This window comes from Caenorhabditis briggsae (assembly GCF_000004555.2).
Source record: "Caenorhabditis briggsae complete genome, chrI, whole genome shotgun sequence".
In the NCBI taxonomy this organism is placed as follows: Eukaryota; Metazoa; Nematoda; class Chromadorea; order Rhabditida; family Rhabditidae; genus Caenorhabditis; species Caenorhabditis briggsae.
Genome location: NC_013489.2, coordinates 3,449,997 through 3,470,412, shown reverse-complemented (window position 1 = coordinate 3,470,412; position 20,416 = coordinate 3,449,997). Strand labels below are relative to the sequence as shown.

Here is a 20,416-nt window from a genome sequence, read left to right as displayed (position 1 = left end):
AACTGAATGGACCAATTGACTTGAAATTTTCAGGGTAGCCTAATTGGGTACCCTGAATCGTAAAATAATCTAAAAAATTCGATTACTGATTCTTTAAACAAAGTTGTTTTTCGACAGGCGTAGCGGGAGCGAATCCCCGTCCCGCTCTCTGGGGCGGGGGCGAATCCCCGCCCCGCGCACTCGGGGCGGGGGCGAATCCCCGCCCCGTTGCCAACCCTAATTGCCAGTTTGTTTGAGAAGGTTGAAAAATACCGTACTCTCTAAAGCGCATCACTAAAAACTTTGCGTTGGGTCTCGAGCAGAAAAAATATATATGTTTAGCCATTTCTTCCGTATCAAATTGGACTTTTCAGAAGAATTCCAGATGAAACGAAAAGTCACACATGACACGAGAATGGTGTTTTCCGGTTAGTTTCAGTGACATAAATGATCTATTTATAGCATTGTTATTCAGACTCAGATGTCAAGACCGAAGTGACTGAAGCTGAAACTCCTGTACGAAAGAAAGCGAGACGCTTCTTACTGTTGCGACTTTTTGCTTGGTCGAACATAGCCAGGAGGTCCGAAAAACTTCTGAAAATTTTGTTCTACTGAATTCCAGTGAAATTCATCAAAAATTGCCCTTTTTGGGGGACTCCCTGGTTTTCTTTTCTTCGAAGGATCAGTCACTTTGGTTTTGGATTTAGCCATTTTTGGAGGCCTGGAAATTATGTAATAACCTAAAAAACAAGCTACTTTTTAACGGGAAATCAATACATTAAATAGTTGGATGAAATTGTACAACTTTTTGTGTGTGCAATTGTGCGTCGCGGAGTTGTCTTCATTCTGATGTGGGAATGCAAATTTTAAGACAAAGCGTAGGAGGTGATAGAAGTAAACTTCCGCTTCTTCGTTTGATCGATTTCCGTGTGATCCGGTGAAGAATGAAGAAAGTCTTTTTCTAGCTTTTCTGCTTACTGAAAATTGAGCTATTAATAGATCTACAGCAACACATCATACGGCAAAAAAGCTACACATTTTACAAATGCTTACATTGAATGGAAAGTTTTTTTCAGATTAGATTCATTCATCCTTCTTTTCAATGGTCCTTTTTGAACGAAGTTTCGAATGTACTTCATGCAAACATTTTCAACACCTTTGAAAATGACAAATTGTTCCGTCCGGAGAACCGTTTCCAACAAATTCTGCAGCAATATGCCGAGCCTTTCATCGCAACGTCCTAGAGATTTCTCCTTCCGAATCTCCACCGATTCGATAGTTTTCCTGGAAAAATGGCTGAATTGTTTTGGCAATTTTTTTTAATGAGATTTACCACAAGCCATCATCCTTTAAAGTTTCTATCATATGTTGTTGAACTGACAAGAGCCAATTAGTGAGGAATCTTTTCCCCCCTTTCGAGAGATCATTGATCAGATCCTCTTCTAGAACAAACTTCAAGAGCTGTGATTTCTCCGCTCGAGTTAGAGTAATCCACAGAGAAAGTGATTCGTTACGTTCCAAATACATTGATGGCGCGCCCAACGGGATAGCAGAATAGAGATCCATTGAGATGGTACCGGAAGTAGAACTAGATGTAACATGTGTTGGAAATGGAAATCTTTGAAGTTTTTCATCGTGTTCCTCGACGACCTTCTCCGACGTAGATTTTTGATTACAAATTCCTTCCTCCTCAAGCTCTCCATCATAAAAAACTAAGACTTCCCGAATCGAATTTGAACAGATGTCGTAATGTGTTGGATGCGAATTTCAAGACAAAACGTCGAATATTATAGTAGCAAACTACCAATTCACTTTTTTGCCTTGATACGGGGAAGAATGAAGATAATTTACTGTTAGCTGTTTTGTCTACTGAAAATTGAATAATTAAGGGAAATATTTATGGCAACATCATTTGATTGAACAAACACTTACATGAAGTGAAAACCCTCATTAACACAACCTCATCGACTTCTTTTTTCAGCTTCCTATTTTTAACAAAGCTGCTGATAAAAGTGAGCCACGATGATTTTCTTTCCAAAATGGCAAATCTTTGTGTATTGAAAACAGTTTTCAAAATTCCCCGCAGGAAAAAACGGAGTCTCTTATCGGAACGTATTATAGTTTGCTGGCATTTAACCTTCATCGATTCGATCGTTTTTCTGGAAAAATTAGCTCAAGTGTTTTCTGGCAGAATTTTTCATGGAATTTACCTCAAATCATCATTTTTCAGCATTTCAATCATTTTTTGTTGGGCCGAAGAAAGCCAATCGGTGAGGAACACTTTTAATCGCTGAGGGAGAATCTTTATCAGCTCATCTTCCAGAAAAAAGTCCAAGAGCTGCGATTGATCCGCTCGGGGTAGAGTAATCCACAGAGAAGGGGATTGGTTACGCTCCAAATACATTGATGACGCGCCCAACGGAATCACAGAAGTGAGATAGATTGATGAAGAATCATTTTCACTTTTTTTGGCCTTTTTTCGTTTATTTGTTATCTTCCTCTTTTTCGCTGGAGTTTCAGCTTCAGTCACTTCGGTCTTGACATCTGAGTCTAAATAACGATTTTATGAAAACAGCATTTTCGTTTAAATATACCGGAATACGCCGTTCTCGTGCGATGTGTGACTTTTCGTTTCATCTGGAATTCTTCTGAAAATTCAATTTGATATGGAATACGAGTTATTCAACGTAGCTGGTAAAATTGCAAAAAATAATTCAATACAAATCTGTTCAAACTTCAATATGAGAAAAAGAGAATTCAAGAAATATCACAACTTTTAGTAACTTCAGATTTTTCCGTAATTTTGGGAATGAAAATCAAAACAAAAAGAAATAACTGACAGTATTTTTCTGCTCGAGACCCAACTCAAAGATTTTACTGATGCGCCTTAGAGAATACGGTGTTTTGAGTTTCAAGGGGGACTCCGACCAGAAATTTTTATTGCATTAAAATGTGTTAGAAGTTATCTATTTTCCGAATATTATTGCGAAAAAATTCAAAAAAAATGCCAAATTCCCAAAAAACGCCGTTGAAAAGGAAGAAAATTCAAAAAATGTGCCGCCGGGGGAAGAGGATTTTCAGTGAGAAACCTAGGCCACGACAGCGGGCGCTTTTCCTACGTGGTAAATTTTCCGGATTTTTTTCAATTTCATGTCCGGCAGGTAAAAAACGTAAAAAACCACTGTCGGCGACTTGAAAAAAAGGCTGTCAGGTGCCGTGGCCTAGGTTTCTCACTGAAAATCCTCGTCCCCCGGCGGCACCTTTTTTTGAATTTTCTTCCTTTTCAACGCCGTTTTTCGGGGATTTCGGATTTTCTTTGAATTTTTTCGCAATAATATTTGAAAAATAGATAAATTTTAACACATTTTAATGCATTAAAAATTTCTGGTCGGAGTCCCCCTTTCAGCCTCCTTGAAAAGAATATTTTGGCATTTTTAATAGTTTTCTTTTTCAAATTTCTTGTTCATTAGGGAGAGAATACAGATTTTAAATGCAAAAACTGACAGTTCGGACAAAAAGAAGCAAGAGAAGATAGAGATTTGCACATTTTTCGAGAAACCGCAGCACCTTTTCAAAATGCTAAATAGACTTGTGGAAAGAGTTTTTGAAGGAAAACATTTCTAAAAACTTCAAAAATTTTTTGAAAATTTTTTTTTATCGTCATCGACTTTTCAAACCATTTTCCAAATACAAAGGCTTATCTCTACAATACTCTTTATTCGACAGCGGCATAAAAATGACGGCGGAGGCTTCCTTATCGGATAAAAAATGTATACAAACCGTCGTCAAAATTTAGACGACAAAAATTTTTAGAAGTGTGTAATTCTACAGTTAGAAAGATTAAAGAAGAGTTTAGGGAATAATATCACATAATAAAAGGGGGGCTTTTGACGAGAATTGGAATGGTTTCGGAAGAGTTTGGGACGTTCATATAAGTGGTTTAGGCGGCGAACTGTCCGTGGAGCTTCTTTTGCAGAGTCAAGTTGTGGTGGAGCTCTGGCTTAATGTCACAAACGAGTTGGAGGAGACGGACAATGACCTGAAAGCGAGATTAATTCGAAATGAAACGGGAAAGGGATAAAAATCGGATTAAGAGATTTTAAATGTTTTTTGAAGACCTTAAATAGAAAAAACATACCGCTTGCTTGTTGGAGGCAACCGATTGCTTCATTCCGTTGATTTGATCTTCAGTGTCGCGACGAATCTTGCTCTCAATGTCTTCCTTGGTTCCGAGATATTGTTGTTCGAATCCCTTGAACTCTTGCTCGCGTTGCTGCAATTTAACTGCTACTTTTTTCTCTACTAAACCAAAAAAAAATACCTGCTTGTACTTCTCAACTTCGGCTTGAGCCTCCTGCTTGGCTTGCTTCGTTCTCTGCAACTTTCTCTTTCTAGCCTCGTTGATCTTCTCGGCGGCGCGCTTCTCAGCGGCAAGAAGCTGCTGAATTCCCTGGGTTTGCGAGGCCATTTCGGAAAAGGTTTAGGTTCTGAAATTAAGATACTCTTTTATTTCTTCTTTCAAATAATGCGAAGATATATCGGAAGACGGTTGAGATATGACAACTAAGCTTACAACAACTTTAAGACAAAGAACTTTAAAAATTCCAGAAAAACCAGTATTTAATTCTATACTTTTTTGCATAAATCAACTATTGTAAGAAAAAATAAATAAGCACACGAATTTTACATGAAAGAATTGGGAAGAGTGGGGAACATTCAGGTCAAAAAACACCCGTTGAAAAAAGGCGAAACATAATGGAAATTTATCACAGGAAAAAAAATGGTTGAATTGCGAAGAATTGGATAAATGATTCGTGGAATTTCAGACAACTGTGTATGGTGACGATTTGACGACCGACAGCACACTCGGAACCTGAAAAGGGCGAAAATCAGTGAGAACAGAGTCATCGAGTGGTCTTTGGTTTGAGAGACCGCAGACACCACACTTGCAGAAGAGGCATCGGATTTTACGCGCAAAGCTAGACTTGAAGTTTGCAAAGAAAGAGACGAATTTTGTCTATTAGAAAAGAGAGCATGAATAAAGAAGATTTTTACTCAAAAAACACTGCTTCCCACTATAAGTTTTCCATAAATTTTTTCAGACGTTACCTTAAAAACCACAGCTTCCTGACTGTCGTTCTCAAAAATGGCTTCAACACTCAAATTCGGTCCTCCTATGTCATAAACCGCTGCATGTGTGATTTTCCAATTCAGTTCCACAACAGCAACGGCACCCGGTTGCACATGGCACTTCCGTATCGGGCGATCTAACCACATCTGCTGACGACATTCTGGAGCAACGAGATGAACACCGTCGACGGCTTCTCGGACTTTAGGCGAATTCTTGATAGTGACATTGACGGCGCGACGATCAGGATGCTTGTTCTGGATGCGAATCGTGATGGGAATTTGGCAGACTCGCGATTCGATGAAGTTGTGAGAGATGTCTTTGGCACTGGTTTCGCATGTGATTTGAAGGGCTGGAAAGGAAAAAAAAAGTTGAGAGTGAAAGTGGTATTTAGCAAAAGTTCCGTTGTTGTGAGCTTGTTTCAGCCACTTTGAACATTCCTCGTGGCGCAATATGTTTATATGTTCAAGAACAGTTAATCGTTTCAGTGTGTCTGAATGACTCAGTGCCAAACTGTTAGCTGGCAAGCTGACCTTTGCGAGTTCGAATCCCCTAGATGCTATAACATTACATGAAGATACCAAACCTTTACTCTGATGTCCTATGATCATAAAGTTTATAAACTGATCTGATAATGCCTTTTTTTCAGAGAATTCCGATTTTTAAACTGAAAAAAGTACTTCTTCCTAGGAGCATACTTTCCCAGAAGACATAACTGAACAAAAGACATCTGTGACCCATTTATAACGCCTCCTAGTCTCCCCAGCCTCCCGTGCGCATATGGTGGCACAGTGACAAGACAGTTGTCTGGCAATCTGAGGATCTCTGGTTCGATCCCAGGCATAGAATTGGAGCGTTAAATGAAGAAATACCATCCTTGCTCTGCGATGGCCGTCGAACACATACACTTGAGAATTCTGAGTGAGGGTACTGTAGCATCGGGTTACTGTACACCAATCCAGACGATTCTCAGGTGGTTCGACGCCGGTGAACAGCTATGGCCTCTGATAACGCCTTTTTTCGGATTTTTAGCTTTGTTTAAATTTAGCTAGTATTCTGCTCGAAATTCCACGACATCTCTCACAAACCTCCTAAATTATCAGCTGACGCTTCGGCAGCTTTCCGTGCGAATGGGTCATCGAGAAATGATTCGCCGATGAAGGAAGTTACCTGAAATCATTAGAATTTCTAAAATTTTCTTCTGTTAGCTCTCACCATTCCCTCATTATTGACAATATTCGCTTTCCAAAGCACTCCAATCTTTTCTGGCACACGAATCAATGAATCATCATCCATATTGGAAACGATTTCAGCTGGACACGGCCATTTAGGCGCCATCTGATTGGTTGTGCCTGACAACCAAACTTGTTCAGATGGAGAAGGACTGGGAACAAGACGAGCGACTATGGTATCTGTCTGTTCGGATTCAACCTCTACTTTTCGTGAGACCGACGCTAGTTGGATTGATTTAGGAACCTCCGCTTCTGCGGATTTTGCAGAGGAAATCTCATTTTTTGTAGTTCGAATCCTCAGAATTTCCACTCTCGACAATGCGGCTTGACTAGAAACTACACAATTTTTGAGGTGAATCGCAAAACATCCAGAATCGGCGTCGAGAATTTCGGAAGTCAACTGAATCAAACGTCTACGTTCTCCATCGATTACACGTCTCCACTGACGCATCGTTCCAGAAGCACTACGATACGCAATGAGGATTACTGTAGATTGTGGAGTCACTACTGACCCGGAAGGCTCGTCACAGCTGCGAATGTCAAAGAAGATCCGTTTCTTCTGCCCGATATTCAAGTATGGTTCTTCAGGAGCAGGAGATTTGAATTGAAACGTGGCAACTTTTGAATTATTAGCAGCTAACTCCAATTTCAACTCCTCCATTTTGTCACTATCTTCTCCCAGATTTCCAGCAGCCACTCGATCGAATGCATTCGTTGCCAAGCACATAGTCATCACATCTTCCTGTCCAATATTCTCAATTTCCAACTGATACCGTTGCGCTTGATCACAATACGACCATTTGTGCGGTGCCTTTAGAGCACGGAATTCGATGAGAGGCCATGGCTTCTGAGCCACTGACGCAGAGAGACGCTCGTCGCTTGTGTAGACTTTTGATTTTTGCTGCTTGGCTGTCTTATTCAGTCTCTTCCCTCGACATTCCAACACTACTCTTGTTTCTACTGTTTTATCATCCACAGTCAATTGAAACATCAATCCATCCACTCGAAATTTCAAACATCCACTTCTAGGGAACACATACAACTCGATTGTTTTGGTTTCCTCAGGTTCCAAGTGTAGATGAGGTAGGGTACCGAGTTCGGGGACCAGCACACCAGCATCTTGAAACTGGGAATCTAAAACTGACAGCCTTACATTATGTAGGTCAATTGGAATTTTTAGTGGGTTTGTTAGATCAACCATCACTCGGAAACGTTCGTTGGCTGGTGTATCTCGAACTTTTTGATTATCCGAGTGCTCATCGGAGACCATTTGCATTCCACGAAACGGAGCACTGGCACCATAAAGTGCATGATGAGCAGCACGTTCTACAGTAATCCATCCATCAGGTGTAACACTTTGATGCTCATTCTCATCGATATCATTCCATAGTGGACGCTCTCCATAAATCACTTTTATTGTTTCCATCTCAACTTTTGGAATATTCAATGGTAAATCCGTTCTTTGTGGGAAATATGTCGTTAAAGCGTGTACCAGGACTTTCAGACGATCCGATTGTTGAGATGGTGGGAGCTTCGGACACACTGATACTAGACGTCGGATGCATTCTGAAGCGATTTCCTGTGTCATCACATTAGCCTTCTCGCCTTCTTGCAGAAGTCGGACTGCAAGATGCTCGTCAAGAACTCCCCAATGCTTTTGATCGAATGCGGGAAGAGCAAGACGATAGCAATCTGAAAAAAAAAACTATTGAATTATATATAACTTGTGAATGTGTCAGAAATCACTAACCAAAAGACAACGCGGGAATTCCAGCATTCGAGAATCGATTAGCGGCTAGTACTCGATGAAACGACGCTTTCCTCAACATTCCAGATTTCTCGTATTGCTCAGCTGCCAGTGTCTGTGCCACCGCAACCAAATGATCAGCATCTAGTGCACTGAGTTGGGATAGTGTGGCTGCTGCTTCCTTGTGCAGTCCGAGATCCGCATAAATCTCGGCCATATGGAAAGCACATCGAAGGACGGATGGGTACTTTCTGAATCTTATTGGGATGTGTTTTTGTGTTGTTTGAACAATGTTTATGTTTAGAAATAGGTTGCGGTAGCCGACCTGGAGGAAAACTAAAAAACAACTAGAATTTTGAACTCGAAAGGTTTCGAGCTTCAAAATGAGCCCGAACTCGACTAGGCTCCGACCACTTTGAAGGATTTCCCGGTGGGCGGAGCCTATAGTTATTTTGAAATTATTTTTATAGTTCATTAGTGTCCGCGTGACTACCTAATTCCGAGAAGATACGTGGAGACAGCTGGAGCCGCCGTGCCAGCTGTCAAGGAGTGCTGCTGCTCTCCTATTCCTATAGAAAACCGTACTTTGTAAGTTCTAATCGATATTCCCAAAAAAGAGAAGAAGTTGTGGTCAACATGAGCGAAGAAGACGATAAACCCGATAAACAAGTGGAAAGTGTTCGTTTGGATATCGGAGAAGAGGTGGCTGATAAGGATGGACGAATGGTATGGAGAGCGATCAGAGAGCTTGGGAAGGGAGCATTCGGAACAGTGTATCATGTTGTCAATAAAACTACGAAACAAGAAGCAGCACTTAAAGTAGGACCTATAATTCAGGAATTGAGAGGATTTAGGAGAGTTTTTTTCCAGATTGAACGAATGACAGCTGGTGACAATTTATTGAAAATTGAACGAGAAATAATGAAAGCAATGCAACCGGAAACTACGGCTATTCATATTTTCGACGATGGAATCTACAACGATTTCCGTTTCATCGTGATGACGTTGTGTGGTCCCGATTTGCAGAAGATCGCCGACTTGGTAATTTTATCCACTAGACACTACCTACTAAATGAAGTATTCCAGATGAACAACACGTTCAGTCCGGAAACCATAATCCGTGTCTGCATTCGAACACTTCTGGCAATCAAGACTCTTCACGAGTACGAGTACGTTCATCGAGATCTGAAGCCGTGCAATTTTGCGGTCGACTACAATACCAACTCACTTCACGTCTATTTGTTCGATTACGGAATGGCTAGAAAGTATGCGAGAAAAGAGAACAATCGTTGGTATCTGAGACGTCCCAGACAACCGGTTCGGGCTTTCTGAATATTGTCCTTACTACGATTGGAATCGTTTCAGGCGCAATTCCGTGGTACCATCAGATACTGTTCTCTGAACATGCACAAACGAAAAGAGCTCGGTCGAATCGACGATATATGGTCGTGGTTTTTCATGATGATGGAGATGCATAAGCCTCTTCCTTGGAACGCAACTACGAATCCCGATAAAGTAGAAGCATGGAAGGAGGTTCATCTCAAGGAATTCCTCGCCAAAGATCCATTCTTGAATCTATTCGACCCACTTATCGTCTACATGAATTCCGTCGAATACCCGGATCGGCCGGATTATGCCAAAATTTTCGGAATACTTCATGAGAAACTAAAAGAGTTGAATGGAAAACTGTCAGGACCTATGGAATATGACCCGGCTAGAATCAATGCACTTGTTGCGGAAACGGGGGAATCAGCAAGACCAAAAGAGGCATCAAAAATGGAAGACGAGACGGCGGTTATGGTATTCAAAAGTAAAATTAGGTCACTTCAAGTCTTGAATGTTCCAGAACTTTTTGTCGAATTCATTCCAAAAGGTTGTGGTTCCCGGTGGCCCTCATTTGATTCTAGGAGAGTATGTGGACTTTTTTGGGAATCTCGAACCGAAAAAGGCAAAAGAAGAGAAGACGGATGAGAACAAAAAGCATCATCATGTAATATTGTTCATCTTTCTTCATTTTCTGTACGTATTTTTTCAGAGACTCTCGGCTGCTCATGTGAAGAACAAGATGCTCGGAAAGCCGAAACAACCAGGTTCAGGACCTGGAAAGAAAGAGGGTCATTCGTCTATGAACTCTAGAGTGAGTCTTCAGAAGACTAAAACGAAGGGATCGAAGAAGTGAACGTTGCTTTATATCTTTTTCTCCAATAAACATTTTTCTCTTTTTTTTTAAATAAAAAACCCACTTTGCATGTTCAACGAGCAACTTGACTGGCGGATCCAGATATCGAATTGGAAATTGTTTCGCATTCAAGTGAGGCTGAGCACTATGCAAAGCCAATGCACACATTTCCAGAGCCATCGCGTGTGCTGCCATCGCTTTGTCTGCTTCTAAATCTTTCTTCAGTGGATGATACTGATCATAGGCGGCTCCAGGAAGACCGAACATCATGAAAAGATCGGCTAATCTCCTTTTCTGCATCTCCAGACTCTCCCACGAATAAGTGATTGGTGTTGCTAGATTATTCGACGAGCTTCCTGTCCGCAGCCATTTACTAAATCCCATTGTCACTGATGCAACCGATTTTGATATTGACTTTTTCTGTCCTGCATTCTCATAAAGCGTACGAATCTCCTGTTCGACATATGGAGCTAGACAGTTGCTCAAAAATCTGGATAACACTTTTTGAACGTTTTGAGCGTCTTGAGAAGATACGATTTTTGAACTAGACTTCCAAATAATCGGGTTGCTTTGAATAGCTGCTTGACTATTTGGTGAAACGGATCCAACCGACATTGAAGAGGAAATAGTGGAGACGAGAGACGTTGGAGAATTCAGAGGAGTGTTCTTGATACCCGGAGTGTTTGGAATGGAGTCACTGGAATGTTTGTGTGCCTCTTCTAGGCCTTTCTCTAGGATATCATTGAATTCATCGATTTCATTCCACACTCCATTCATATCAGGGGATACTGTAAGAAAATTCATTTGAACGACTTAAAAAGAGAAACTGTAATCACCACTATCTGAATCTAACTGCAGAACCTGACAATTATCATTGCCATATGTGGCACACATCTGCTTCAAAACCTCATCCCGTCGTTCGCTGCTTCCTCGCGGGCATCGTGAATCGTGAAGGAGAATATAGTGACGTGGCGTTTTGGCATGCGGCGCCGACCATTTCGGTGCAGAGCAATGACCTGGTATCATTAGTGTAGAGGTGCTATTCTGAATTTTGGAATGTTATAGAATTCGTTTCTTTTGAAGTGCCTTTAAAGTGCAACTTACATATAATGTCTGCTGAGTTTGAATCATTTTGCTCAATTCTCCCATTGGATTCTCGTCTTGTGTGGATACAACAAATATACATGCGAGGTAATGGCCGAAGGATTCGTGCTCCGATGGCTCCGCCCATCTCGATAACACATCGCGAAACAGTTTGATGGACTGCGTGACGTCTGTACAGTTTTTGAGAGCCTGTATGAGAACATAAGGAAGGACTGAAAGTGTCAGTAAATGCCCATCACTTCCGATATCTCGAATGTCCAACTGAATTTTATGTGATACTTTCGAATTCTCCACTGGTTCCCTGAGACTGCACTCGTGTGTTGTGAATGGATAGATGAGATGTGCTAATGATTTGAAGCCACGGTTCGTGGCATGCTTCTGACTACATGTTGAGGATATTAGAGCGATAAGTGGGCTCGGTGACATTCAATTGCCGACTGAAACGATAGACTTTGAGACGCTATTGAAGTTGAAGCAGTAGAAGATATTGGAAATGTCTAAAGAACATCAACTAAACCTACTAGAAGAGAGAAGAGCGAGAAATATAGGGTTCAAAAAAGTCTTTATGTACACAATAAAAGAAAAAAATATATCGATAATTGCTATTCTTACGCGGGCTGATAAAATAACCGTTATTATGTGTTCAAATATACATCACAAAAGAAGGATAGAAATATGAAGAAGCTTTAATACTGATTCGAGGGGTTCTATAGCTAAAAGTTTTCAAAGGTTAAACGCGTTGCTGTTGTCTGGCCAGATCTTCGGAGCTGACCATATTCGGACACTGAACGGAACATCGTTCATACACAACTCGCGACATCTCACGAGTCATTCGGATTATGCGGAATATGAATGTATTCGTGCCTGGAATTAGGTTTTGTGTCAATGGTCTTCAAAGCAAAAAAAAACCTACCATCTGGACCGGGAATCAGTCCGATTGCTGCAGGAATATCATAAGTAGGTCCACGTGTGGCGTACGAGTATCCTTCCTCATCAACTTCTCGCCAGATAATTGAGCAGATACTGTAAAATGAAAAATTCAAAACTTCATCTAAACTAGTTTTCCATACTCTGTCATATTCTTCCAACAAACTCCGCTAACTTGTCTGACCACTGTACCCAGATCAATCAATGGAGAAGTAATATGAAGACGTTCCAGCGATCTCTTTCCCTCTTTCCACTCCTGTATAAGTTTTGCAACACAATTCGAAGTGATGAATTCGCTGTGTAGACGGATATTATGAGCGGAGAGTGCATGCAATTGATGGTCTTTTATGTTGCTGATAAGAGACCAAAGAATCACACTTCTAGCATTTTTGACTTTTTCGATATCAAATACAGCCGTCTCCATGCCACCGTGATCGTTTGCCAAGAGGGATATATCCTGTCCCTTATTTTTCGTAGCTGAAAGTGCTTTGGTTACAAGACGATAGTCGTTGGTGCGAATGTTGAAACTGCGGACCGCGATGCTAGTTTTAATGCCTGCCATTCCTTCCTCCCAGATGCCCGAGAGACCTTCGAAGCATGGCTGGAAATTTGAATTTTGAGAATTGAGAATATTCGACGAAAACTAACAATTTCAATGATAATACTCTTGATTTTCGAATATCTCCAGATGCGCAAAAATGCTCTCATAGCTTCGGCAGTGTGCTCTGGACATTCGGTTTGGCGTCTGAAATTGACAAGTCAGTAAGGAATTTCGTAAATTCTGAGCTCACAAAGAAGTTCCACGAAATTCAACCATTCGACTCACAACCCGTCCTGCGTCGTTTTTCCACTTCATCATGAGCATCGTTTTCTGAAAACGGATTATTCAGAAAATAAGCTTGTTAATGAGGCGTTTTTACAACATACAGCTGTTGATGGAAGCTCCGTGATTCCCAACTCGTGAAGCTTGTTCGGCAGAAGTTTACACAAATCCGCAGTTTCCCAATTGACCAGTGTCATATTTTGTTTGTCCTGGAATTTAAAACAAATTCAAATGAACAAATTTCGCAATACTCACTGGAAATGGCAACCGAGCTAGAATATTGATACGAATCTCTGGTGGCAAATGTTTCCATCCGGCGACTTCTTCTAAAACTTTTTTGTTTCATAACGCTGTCGAAGTGAACGGAACGAACCTTCCAAATCCATCGCTTCATCATCGATACTGATTTTCGCCATTTTCTTTACTGTTAATGCGAACTGAACAGCGGAAAACAGACAAAAAAAACTTGGTTTGCGACACACAGCGCGGCGAAAAAGAAACGACGAGAAAAGAGAAAGAAGGGAGAGAGAGAGGAAGAGAGAGTACAGAGAAAATGAAAATTTAGAATGGAGAAAAGAGAAGAAGAATAAGAAGAAGACGACGAAATGTGTGTGTATATACGAGTTCGGGAGTAGGAAAGAGATAGAAAAGGCACAGCAAGCATTGTGTGAGAGAGGGAGAGAGAGAACCGACGTGGTGGCGAGAATCTACAATCAATTTTTGGAAAAAGTGGGAGAGACTGTGTGTACGATGACGTCATTTTACAGACAGTAAAAGTACAAATTAATGAAAAAAATGGGGAAACAGCTTCATAAGAGCTACCGTATTATTCTTATTTAAAGGCGCAGAACATGCTACGGTTTTTCACTATAGTGCACTATAAAATAAATGCATGCACCTTCAGAATTTTAGAATTTTAGAATTTTAGAATTTTAGAATTTTAGAATTTTAGAATTTTAGAATTTTAGAATTTTAGAATTTTAGAATTTTAGAATTTTAGAATTTTAGAATTTTAGAATTTTAGTATTTTAGAATTTTAGAATTTTAGAATTTTAGAATTTTAGAATTTTAGAATTTTAGAATTTTAGAATTTTAGAATTTTAGAATTTTAGAATTTTAGAATTTTAGAATTTTAGAATTTTAGAATTTTAGAATTTTAGAATTTTAGAATTTTAGAATTTTAGAATTTTAGAATTTTAGAATTTTAGACTTTTAGAATTTTAGACTTTTAGAATTTTAGACTTTTAGAATTTTTTAGAATTTCAGAATTTTAGAATTTTAGAATTTTAGAATTTTAGACTTTTAGAATTTTAGACTTTTAGAATTTTTTAGAATTTCAGAATTTTAGAATTTTAGAATTTTGGAATTTTGGAATTTTGGAATTTTAGAATTTTAGAATTTTAGATTTTCAGAATTTTAGAATTTTAGAGTTTTAGAATTGTAGAATTTTCATCTCTAGAATTCTAGAATTTTAAATATTGAAACTTTCAATTTGAAAGTATCATTTTAAATGTGTTACTGTAGAAAGTATAAGAAAAAGAAACAACAGTTGTTTAAAAAAAAGAAAGAAAGAATTATCTGAAAAAGGAATGAATAATCTATTGCAAATAGATATGACTCATCGATAGCCTTCGATTCGAAGGGCTTTTCGATTTCGCTGATCGCCGGTCACCCGTTTCTTGTCAAGGAATCCTTGATAAGGCCGCGCGGAACGATCCAAATCTAATTCATTGATTTCTATTGTACTATGACTTATCTTATTCTTCTTCTTCCCTTACTAGCTCTTGTCTCAGCAGAAAGGTTTATTAGGTTTCGAGTCCCTCCAAAACTGTTGACTATTTAGATGTCCCCCGGTTTTCGGTGACTATGAATGTCCCACCGGATTCACATGTGAAGAAAAACAATGTATTGGTAGAAATAAGTCTCCATCGACTTCCTGTACCTTTGATGTCGAGTGTCGTGAAGGATTCGTTTGTTCTGAGGGAAAGTGCTACCCAATCACCTCTGTCAAATGTAATCGTCACGTTTTGATAGCCGAAGGTTCGGCTAGAAGTGTTGTATCGGATTGTGGAAGGCGTGGAAAGTGTGCGAACGGACAATGTGTTCTAGATAGTTAGTTCTATTTGTGGAACTATTAACTTTTGTTTTTTTAAGGATGCCAAGGTGTTTCATGTGACGAAGGGGCACTTTGTAGAGATGGCAAGTGCGAGAAGGTACTCGATTCTTTCTGCATTGGACACGCAGATTGTGGACCGAATATGTTGTGTCAGCAGAATAAGTGCCAGTTGAAGTATAACGGTTTAAAAAAAAATGACCTAGAATTTAAATTCCAGACCACAAGAAGCGCTATGTAACTGTCAACCACATGAGATTTGTCATCATGGGCAATGCTACCCAAATACACGTAGGTCTTAAGCTTAAGCGTAGTTTTTGGGAAATTAGGTCGCAAAAATTGGTTTTTTTTTGTAATGTAGCTTGCAAAATAATATTCAGATTCTAGCCGCTGCTCAAATTTCCCAAATTCTCCCATTTACGATTTTCTTGGAAAACTAAATTTTCTACAGAATGCACATCAATCTACTGCGAGCCAGGTACCTATTGTGTAGAAGGACAATGTTTGAGTGGTAAGAATTCGAAAATTCTCTGATTTTTAATTTATTTTCGGAATTAAAGAATTTTCAATTTTTTAAAAAGAGTTTTAGGATTTTTACATTTTTCAGAATTTTTAATTTTTCGAAATTTAAAACTTTTTCAAAAGGGCTCAGGAAACTACCAGAAATGTTACTACAGGTCTCGTAACGAAACCTACAGTAGTCCGAGAAAAATTGAAATTTTCTTTTTTCCATTTTTTTGGTTTTCTTTTTCAAAATATAGTTTTCTAGCCGTCGGCAAAACGTGCCAAGACGATACTTGCCATGGTGGTACCGTATGCGTAAACGGTGTGTGCGTTGCGAATCCGTGCCCCGGAAGATGTCCACATGATCAGGATTGTCGACTCGGAGAGTGTAGATAATGGAGGGAGTACCGTGCATTGGGGAGTGTCGACATCCGTTCATTTGTGTTGACGGGCGGTGCAGAAGAAATGGTAAGAGCAGAAAAAACACTAACTTCTCCAACTGTTTTCAATTCTTGCAGACTGTGCTCGTAAAGTATGCCAAATCGGTGAATCATGTGAGGGAGGCAACTGCGTTCGTGTTGCTGATCGTTTCTGCACGCTGGCGATTCGAGATTGTGGAGAACATTTTACTTGTCAGGAGAACAAGTGTATTGATCAGATGACAGTTTTAAAAGGATAATTAAATTTTAAAAAATGTTTTTATCTCTAATAAACTTTTATTAAAATTAACAACAACAAAGATCTAACAAATTCTAATAACAATCTTTACCTAATTTCCTCTCGACCCTTTTCAAAATCTCAGCATTAAATTCATGAATCCGCTTCAGAGCCGCCCTTCCATTCGGATTCTTTTCCTCCACTCCTCTAGTGTTCCGTTTTGGAATCGCCACTTCCAGGGCTCTCTTCCAATCTCCATGCAAATTCACTTGTCTCAAAATTTCCGAAACCGCCAGAAGCGTCAAAAATTTAGAGCCTGACTTGAAATCGACGTATCGATCGATTGGAAGTTTCCGTACTAGAACTCCTGCAGATTGGGCGGCTTCCAGTGATGCATGCTTCGGAATCCCATGCTCTGGCACACGATCCACAATTCCTCCAATCACGTAAATCTTGTCGTCGTCTACAGATTCTAGTTCTTCTGATGCGTCCGGTGAGAGGTAGATGATTACTCTCTGAAATTTTTGAAGGGTTTTTTGAATTGTTTTTGCAAATTGAACCTCTTTAAAAATCTCCAGTCCATCCTTCGAAACCATCGGGCAAAATGTGTTCTCATTTTTCAATACTTGAATTTTATTGCCTTCCAACTCCTGAACTTTCTTATCATCTTTATCGTAATTCACAAAATATAGACGGAACGGATCTGGATAACTTCGATTTTCAGAAATGAGATACTGTAGTTGTAGAGCTGTGAGACCTCTGCCACGTGGACTTAAACGACTCAAAAATTGACAGTCGACAGCTAGAGTCGGCCGATTTTGGAGTCGAAATCCTTCGATTACTTTTCTAAGCCGAATCCAATTTTCAGAAATTGAATTGATTTTCGGAAGAATAAAACTGGGATTTCTGCTTATTTCAATTGCTTCTGCTCTTTTGATTTCTCGAATTTTCTTCTTCTTTTGTAAATCTGCTGCTTCTAATTTCTCTTTCCTATATATAAACATCATTTGCTCAAAACGAGCTTTTCGAGTTTTCACTTCTATCAACGTCTTCCAGTCAGAATCTGAAATTTTCAGGTTTTTCAAAAAGAAAATCAAAATTACTATACCTTTCAGTTTTGTTGGAAATCTCGAGGAAAGTCTTGAAAAAAGAGACAACTCTTCCGTTATACGATCCACCTTACAGTTCTGCTCATCACTCAGTTTTTCCCGAAAATCATGACTTGGCTTATGTGACGACGTCAGTAATGAAGGCCGCCAGATGACTGGGGCTACAAATTTTTGGGGAATGTTCAGAAGATGTCGAGCTTTGAATTCCAAAACTTGTAGAGCATTGGACAGTTTTTCCATTGAGAAGGGGTGGGTGACCTGAATTTTTTGGGAGTAAGAGAAGCGGGTTTTCTCTTCACGAAGTATCAATGCAAACTTAACAAATTCATATGCCTCCAGTTCTTGATGAAAAATATCTTTCCGGGGAAAAATGTTCATGAAATTAAACTATGTTTGTGTTTGATTAACAAATAAGGATTCAGTAGATAAGACAAGGTAACAGGAAACAGGTAAAACAAAAAGACTGGATTGGATAACATTATCAGTCGATTTTGATGACATTCCCTGGAAGTGAAGTGCGTCCAGTCGCTGAGTATGGGATATTGTACTTGGAGCAGCAGAGGCGATCCAAATTGGGGAATACGGAAGCTTTGGCTCTCATCGGAGTATCCACAGCGCGCTGAAATTCATATGAATTTAATTAAATTTTGAAGAAAAATAATTTACAATCGTATTGATTTCTGGAGCGTTTTTCTCGAAGACCTCAGGGAAACAATCAGAAGAGAGTTTTGCGATCAACTTCAGATGAGTGGTTGTGCTGAAATAATATAAATTTATTTTGGAAAATTACATGGGATATTACAGCAAATTGGCAGTCAATTTCTGCCTCTTCTCAGTTAGACCTGTCATACTTCCGTGCTTTTTCAGATGCTTCTCAAAGTCATCAACGAAGTTGGTAGAGAAATCTTTGCATTCTCTGCACTTGAAGCGCTTGAGACGTGGATTCTCACTGTCAAAGTGGGTCATGACATGCTCTCGAACCGCCATGATGAGCTTGGTAATTGGCTCGGCTCCATGAACTGTTGTTCCGCATTTCTCACAACGGATTCCATTGGCAATCAGCTCATTCTTGGCCTTGAATTGTGCTGACATCGGTTGCGGTTTGGCAGAGTTCGATGGAGAAGCCAGATCAGAGGTATCCGAATTTTGAGCGGATCTCGCATGAATAGCAACGGTTGCGGAGATGGCTTGAACTTGACTCATCAAATCCATCTGAAAGACTAATCATTATATTTTTATAACACCTTTTCTCTTACCGAGAACGCGTTCAACTGATCCTGAGCTTTCTGACGCAACTCTTCAAACTGGTCAACGGTGACATATCTTTGGGACGATGATAGATTTTGCCTCTCGTGCAATTTGTCCAAAGCATGACTGAAAATCGGCTTTGCTTCTGGACGTGGAAAAGAAGGAGTTCTGCGGGGTGTATATGCGTTTTCGACTCTCTTTTTCGCTGGTGGCTCTCCGTCTTCGTCATCACGATCGTATCTTTGAGACATTGATTGACTATCTGCCAATATCATTTCGTCCAAGGCCCGTCCGATATTCGGCTCTGCTTCTGGACGTGGAGAAGAAGCTCTCTCTGGATTTGCATTTTTTATGTTTTCTTTTGCTGGTGGCTCTCCGGTCTGATGATCGGCATCTCCATGATCATTGTCGTCCCCTCGACGGATACACTCAAGGAACGGGCGTCCGCGGTGGATTTGACCGATGAATTTTAGACCATCGGCTCTCTGTAATCAGCTTTTGAGCTTTTGAAAAATCTTAATAACTCACCAATCTATCGATCATCATTTGCGCATCATCTTTATCCCCGACGTAGATAGAGAGCTTCATATCGACATCGTGGGTGATGTCGTATTCATATTTCTGTGGGAATCCCTGGAAAAATAGTTTTCTAGCACAAAAAATCGAAAATTGTTGTTGAAATACCCTGAATTTGTCCAACAGATAGATTTGCTCCTCCTCGGTGATCTTATTTTTGAACAAAAGAGAGAGCATTTTTGGTATTTAGGTGAAAATTATTGGTTTGAAAATTTTGAAAAAGTGAGAAAAAATCCGGAAATCGCCAGTGGGATACTGTAGATTGTTGACAGTTTGGTTCAGTTTAGTGCTGCGAAATTGCGTACCTGGCATTTTGATTTACGAGCAATCACTAATTTCGAGATTTTCTGAAAAAAAAATTGTCTGAAATTCAGGTTTTGAATTCAAAATATATTGTCAAAAAATGATAAATAGGTGAATAAAAAGCTCAAAATAATTAAAAACTATGTAATTTAACCTAAAAACATTTCCAAATGAACAAAAGAAGGAAAATGAGTTTGTTGTGTCTGCGTTTACTCTCTTCCTTCCCCTCTTTCGCTTTGTCCTCTTTCATCGCTTTCTTCTCTCCTACACGTGATGATGCTCCTCTTTTTTTCCATCGGAAAGCATTTCGGACCTCTATATATACTACTATTAATCTTGCTTGCTTCAGATTTTTTCTACTACTTTTTTATATTACAATCTCTCCGCCGAAACAATTCAAACCATCACCACCACCCTCAACAATCCAACCTTGATGTTACCGATGTAATAAAAGAGATTAAATACATTTAAATCCGCCCGAAACGACAAGGGTTTTTGCATAGTAAAAACGTTGTTCCTTCGCCGGCCAACAGTATTCACCTACCGTCTGTTCTGAAGGCCTCTTCGGCGACATGAAATCTTCAAATTCCAATTCAGTCCTGGATTACTACGAGACTCAATGACCATCCGAAAGACTAACTTTCCGCCAAAACAAATATTTATCAAAAAAGAGAACTATTCGGTCTTAAAAAAAGCAGAAATAGGAAACCACTTGAAGTTGTGCTTTTTTTCAAACCTTTGTTATATATTTTTCATGAATAAAACGGAAATTTTATGTTAGCAGCAC

General features: G+C 39.6%; 8 protein-coding genes across 8 annotated transcripts; 2 read left to right on the top strand and 6 right to left on the bottom strand.

The window, feature by feature from the left end:
* Nucleotides 1–82: 82 nt before the first annotated feature.
* Nucleotides 83–2,616, bottom strand: CBG25203 (the record flags this gene model as incomplete). Its single annotated transcript, XM_045242766.1, has 7 exons — nucleotides 83–146; nucleotides 524–700; nucleotides 1,033–1,263; nucleotides 1,313–1,691; nucleotides 1,912–2,138; nucleotides 2,190–2,529; nucleotides 2,574–2,616. The coding sequence occupies 7 exons, from the start codon at nucleotides 2,614–2,616 to the stop codon at nucleotides 83–85; spliced, it is 1,461 nt and encodes a 486-aa protein (XP_045099603.1).
* Nucleotides 2,617–3,919: 1,303 nt separating this feature from the next.
* Nucleotides 3,920–4,447, bottom strand: Cbr-vha-10 (the record flags this gene model as incomplete). Its single annotated transcript, XM_002639040.1, has 3 exons — nucleotides 3,920–4,018; nucleotides 4,118–4,252; nucleotides 4,301–4,447. The coding sequence occupies 3 exons, from the start codon at nucleotides 4,445–4,447 to the stop codon at nucleotides 3,920–3,922; spliced, it is 381 nt and encodes a 126-aa protein (XP_002639086.1).
* Nucleotides 4,448–4,801: 354 nt separating this feature from the next.
* On the bottom strand, nucleotides 4,802–11,795 carry CBG14902 (the record flags this gene model as incomplete). Its single annotated transcript, XM_002639038.1, has 8 exons — nucleotides 4,802–4,852; nucleotides 5,089–5,459; nucleotides 6,196–6,277; nucleotides 6,323–8,031; nucleotides 8,090–8,337; nucleotides 10,330–11,053; nucleotides 11,102–11,309; nucleotides 11,370–11,795. The coding sequence occupies 8 exons, from the start codon at nucleotides 11,793–11,795 to the stop codon at nucleotides 4,802–4,804; spliced, it is 3,819 nt and encodes a 1,272-aa protein (XP_002639084.1).
* Nucleotides 8,723–10,265, top strand: CBG14903 (the record flags this gene model as incomplete). The annotated part of the gene is made up of 6 exons (XM_002639039.1): nucleotides 8,723–8,905; nucleotides 8,957–9,127; nucleotides 9,173–9,403; nucleotides 9,452–9,886; nucleotides 9,933–10,076; nucleotides 10,122–10,265. 6 exons carry the CDS (start codon nucleotides 8,723–8,725, stop codon nucleotides 10,263–10,265), a joined length of 1,308 nt encoding a protein of 435 aa, XP_002639085.1.
* Nucleotides 11,796–12,099: 304 nt separating the features above from the next.
* CBG14901 lies at nucleotides 12,100–13,535 on the bottom strand (the record flags this gene model as incomplete). The annotated part of the gene is made up of 8 exons (XM_002639037.1): nucleotides 12,100–12,233; nucleotides 12,283–12,392; nucleotides 12,440–12,897; nucleotides 12,945–13,041; nucleotides 13,088–13,167; nucleotides 13,224–13,328; nucleotides 13,375–13,445; nucleotides 13,493–13,535. The coding sequence occupies 8 exons, from the start codon at nucleotides 13,533–13,535 to the stop codon at nucleotides 12,100–12,102; spliced, it is 1,098 nt and encodes a 365-aa protein (XP_002639083.1).
* A 1,331-nt stretch (nucleotides 13,536–14,866) lies between these two features.
* On the top strand, nucleotides 14,867–16,132 carry CBG14900 (the record flags this gene model as incomplete). Its single annotated transcript, XM_045242740.1, has 6 exons — nucleotides 14,867–14,919; nucleotides 14,963–15,231; nucleotides 15,274–15,409; nucleotides 15,453–15,523; nucleotides 15,684–15,743; nucleotides 16,002–16,132. 6 exons carry the CDS (start codon nucleotides 14,867–14,869, stop codon nucleotides 16,130–16,132), a joined length of 720 nt encoding a protein of 239 aa, XP_045095553.1.
* A 356-nt stretch (nucleotides 16,133–16,488) lies between these two features.
* CBG14899 lies at nucleotides 16,489–17,742 on the bottom strand (the record flags this gene model as incomplete). Its single annotated transcript, XM_045242734.1, has 2 exons — nucleotides 16,489–17,456; nucleotides 17,502–17,742. The coding sequence occupies 2 exons, from the start codon at nucleotides 17,740–17,742 to the stop codon at nucleotides 16,489–16,491; spliced, it is 1,209 nt and encodes a 402-aa protein (XP_045095552.1).
* Nucleotides 17,743–17,983: 241 nt separating this feature from the next.
* On the bottom strand, nucleotides 17,984–19,503 carry CBG14898 (the record flags this gene model as incomplete). Its single annotated transcript, XM_002639034.1, has 6 exons — nucleotides 17,984–18,121; nucleotides 18,169–18,259; nucleotides 18,305–18,714; nucleotides 18,759–19,235; nucleotides 19,279–19,383; nucleotides 19,435–19,503. 6 exons carry the CDS (start codon nucleotides 19,501–19,503, stop codon nucleotides 17,984–17,986), a joined length of 1,290 nt encoding a protein of 429 aa, XP_002639080.1.
* Between the last annotated feature and the right edge of the window lie 913 nt (nucleotides 19,504–20,416).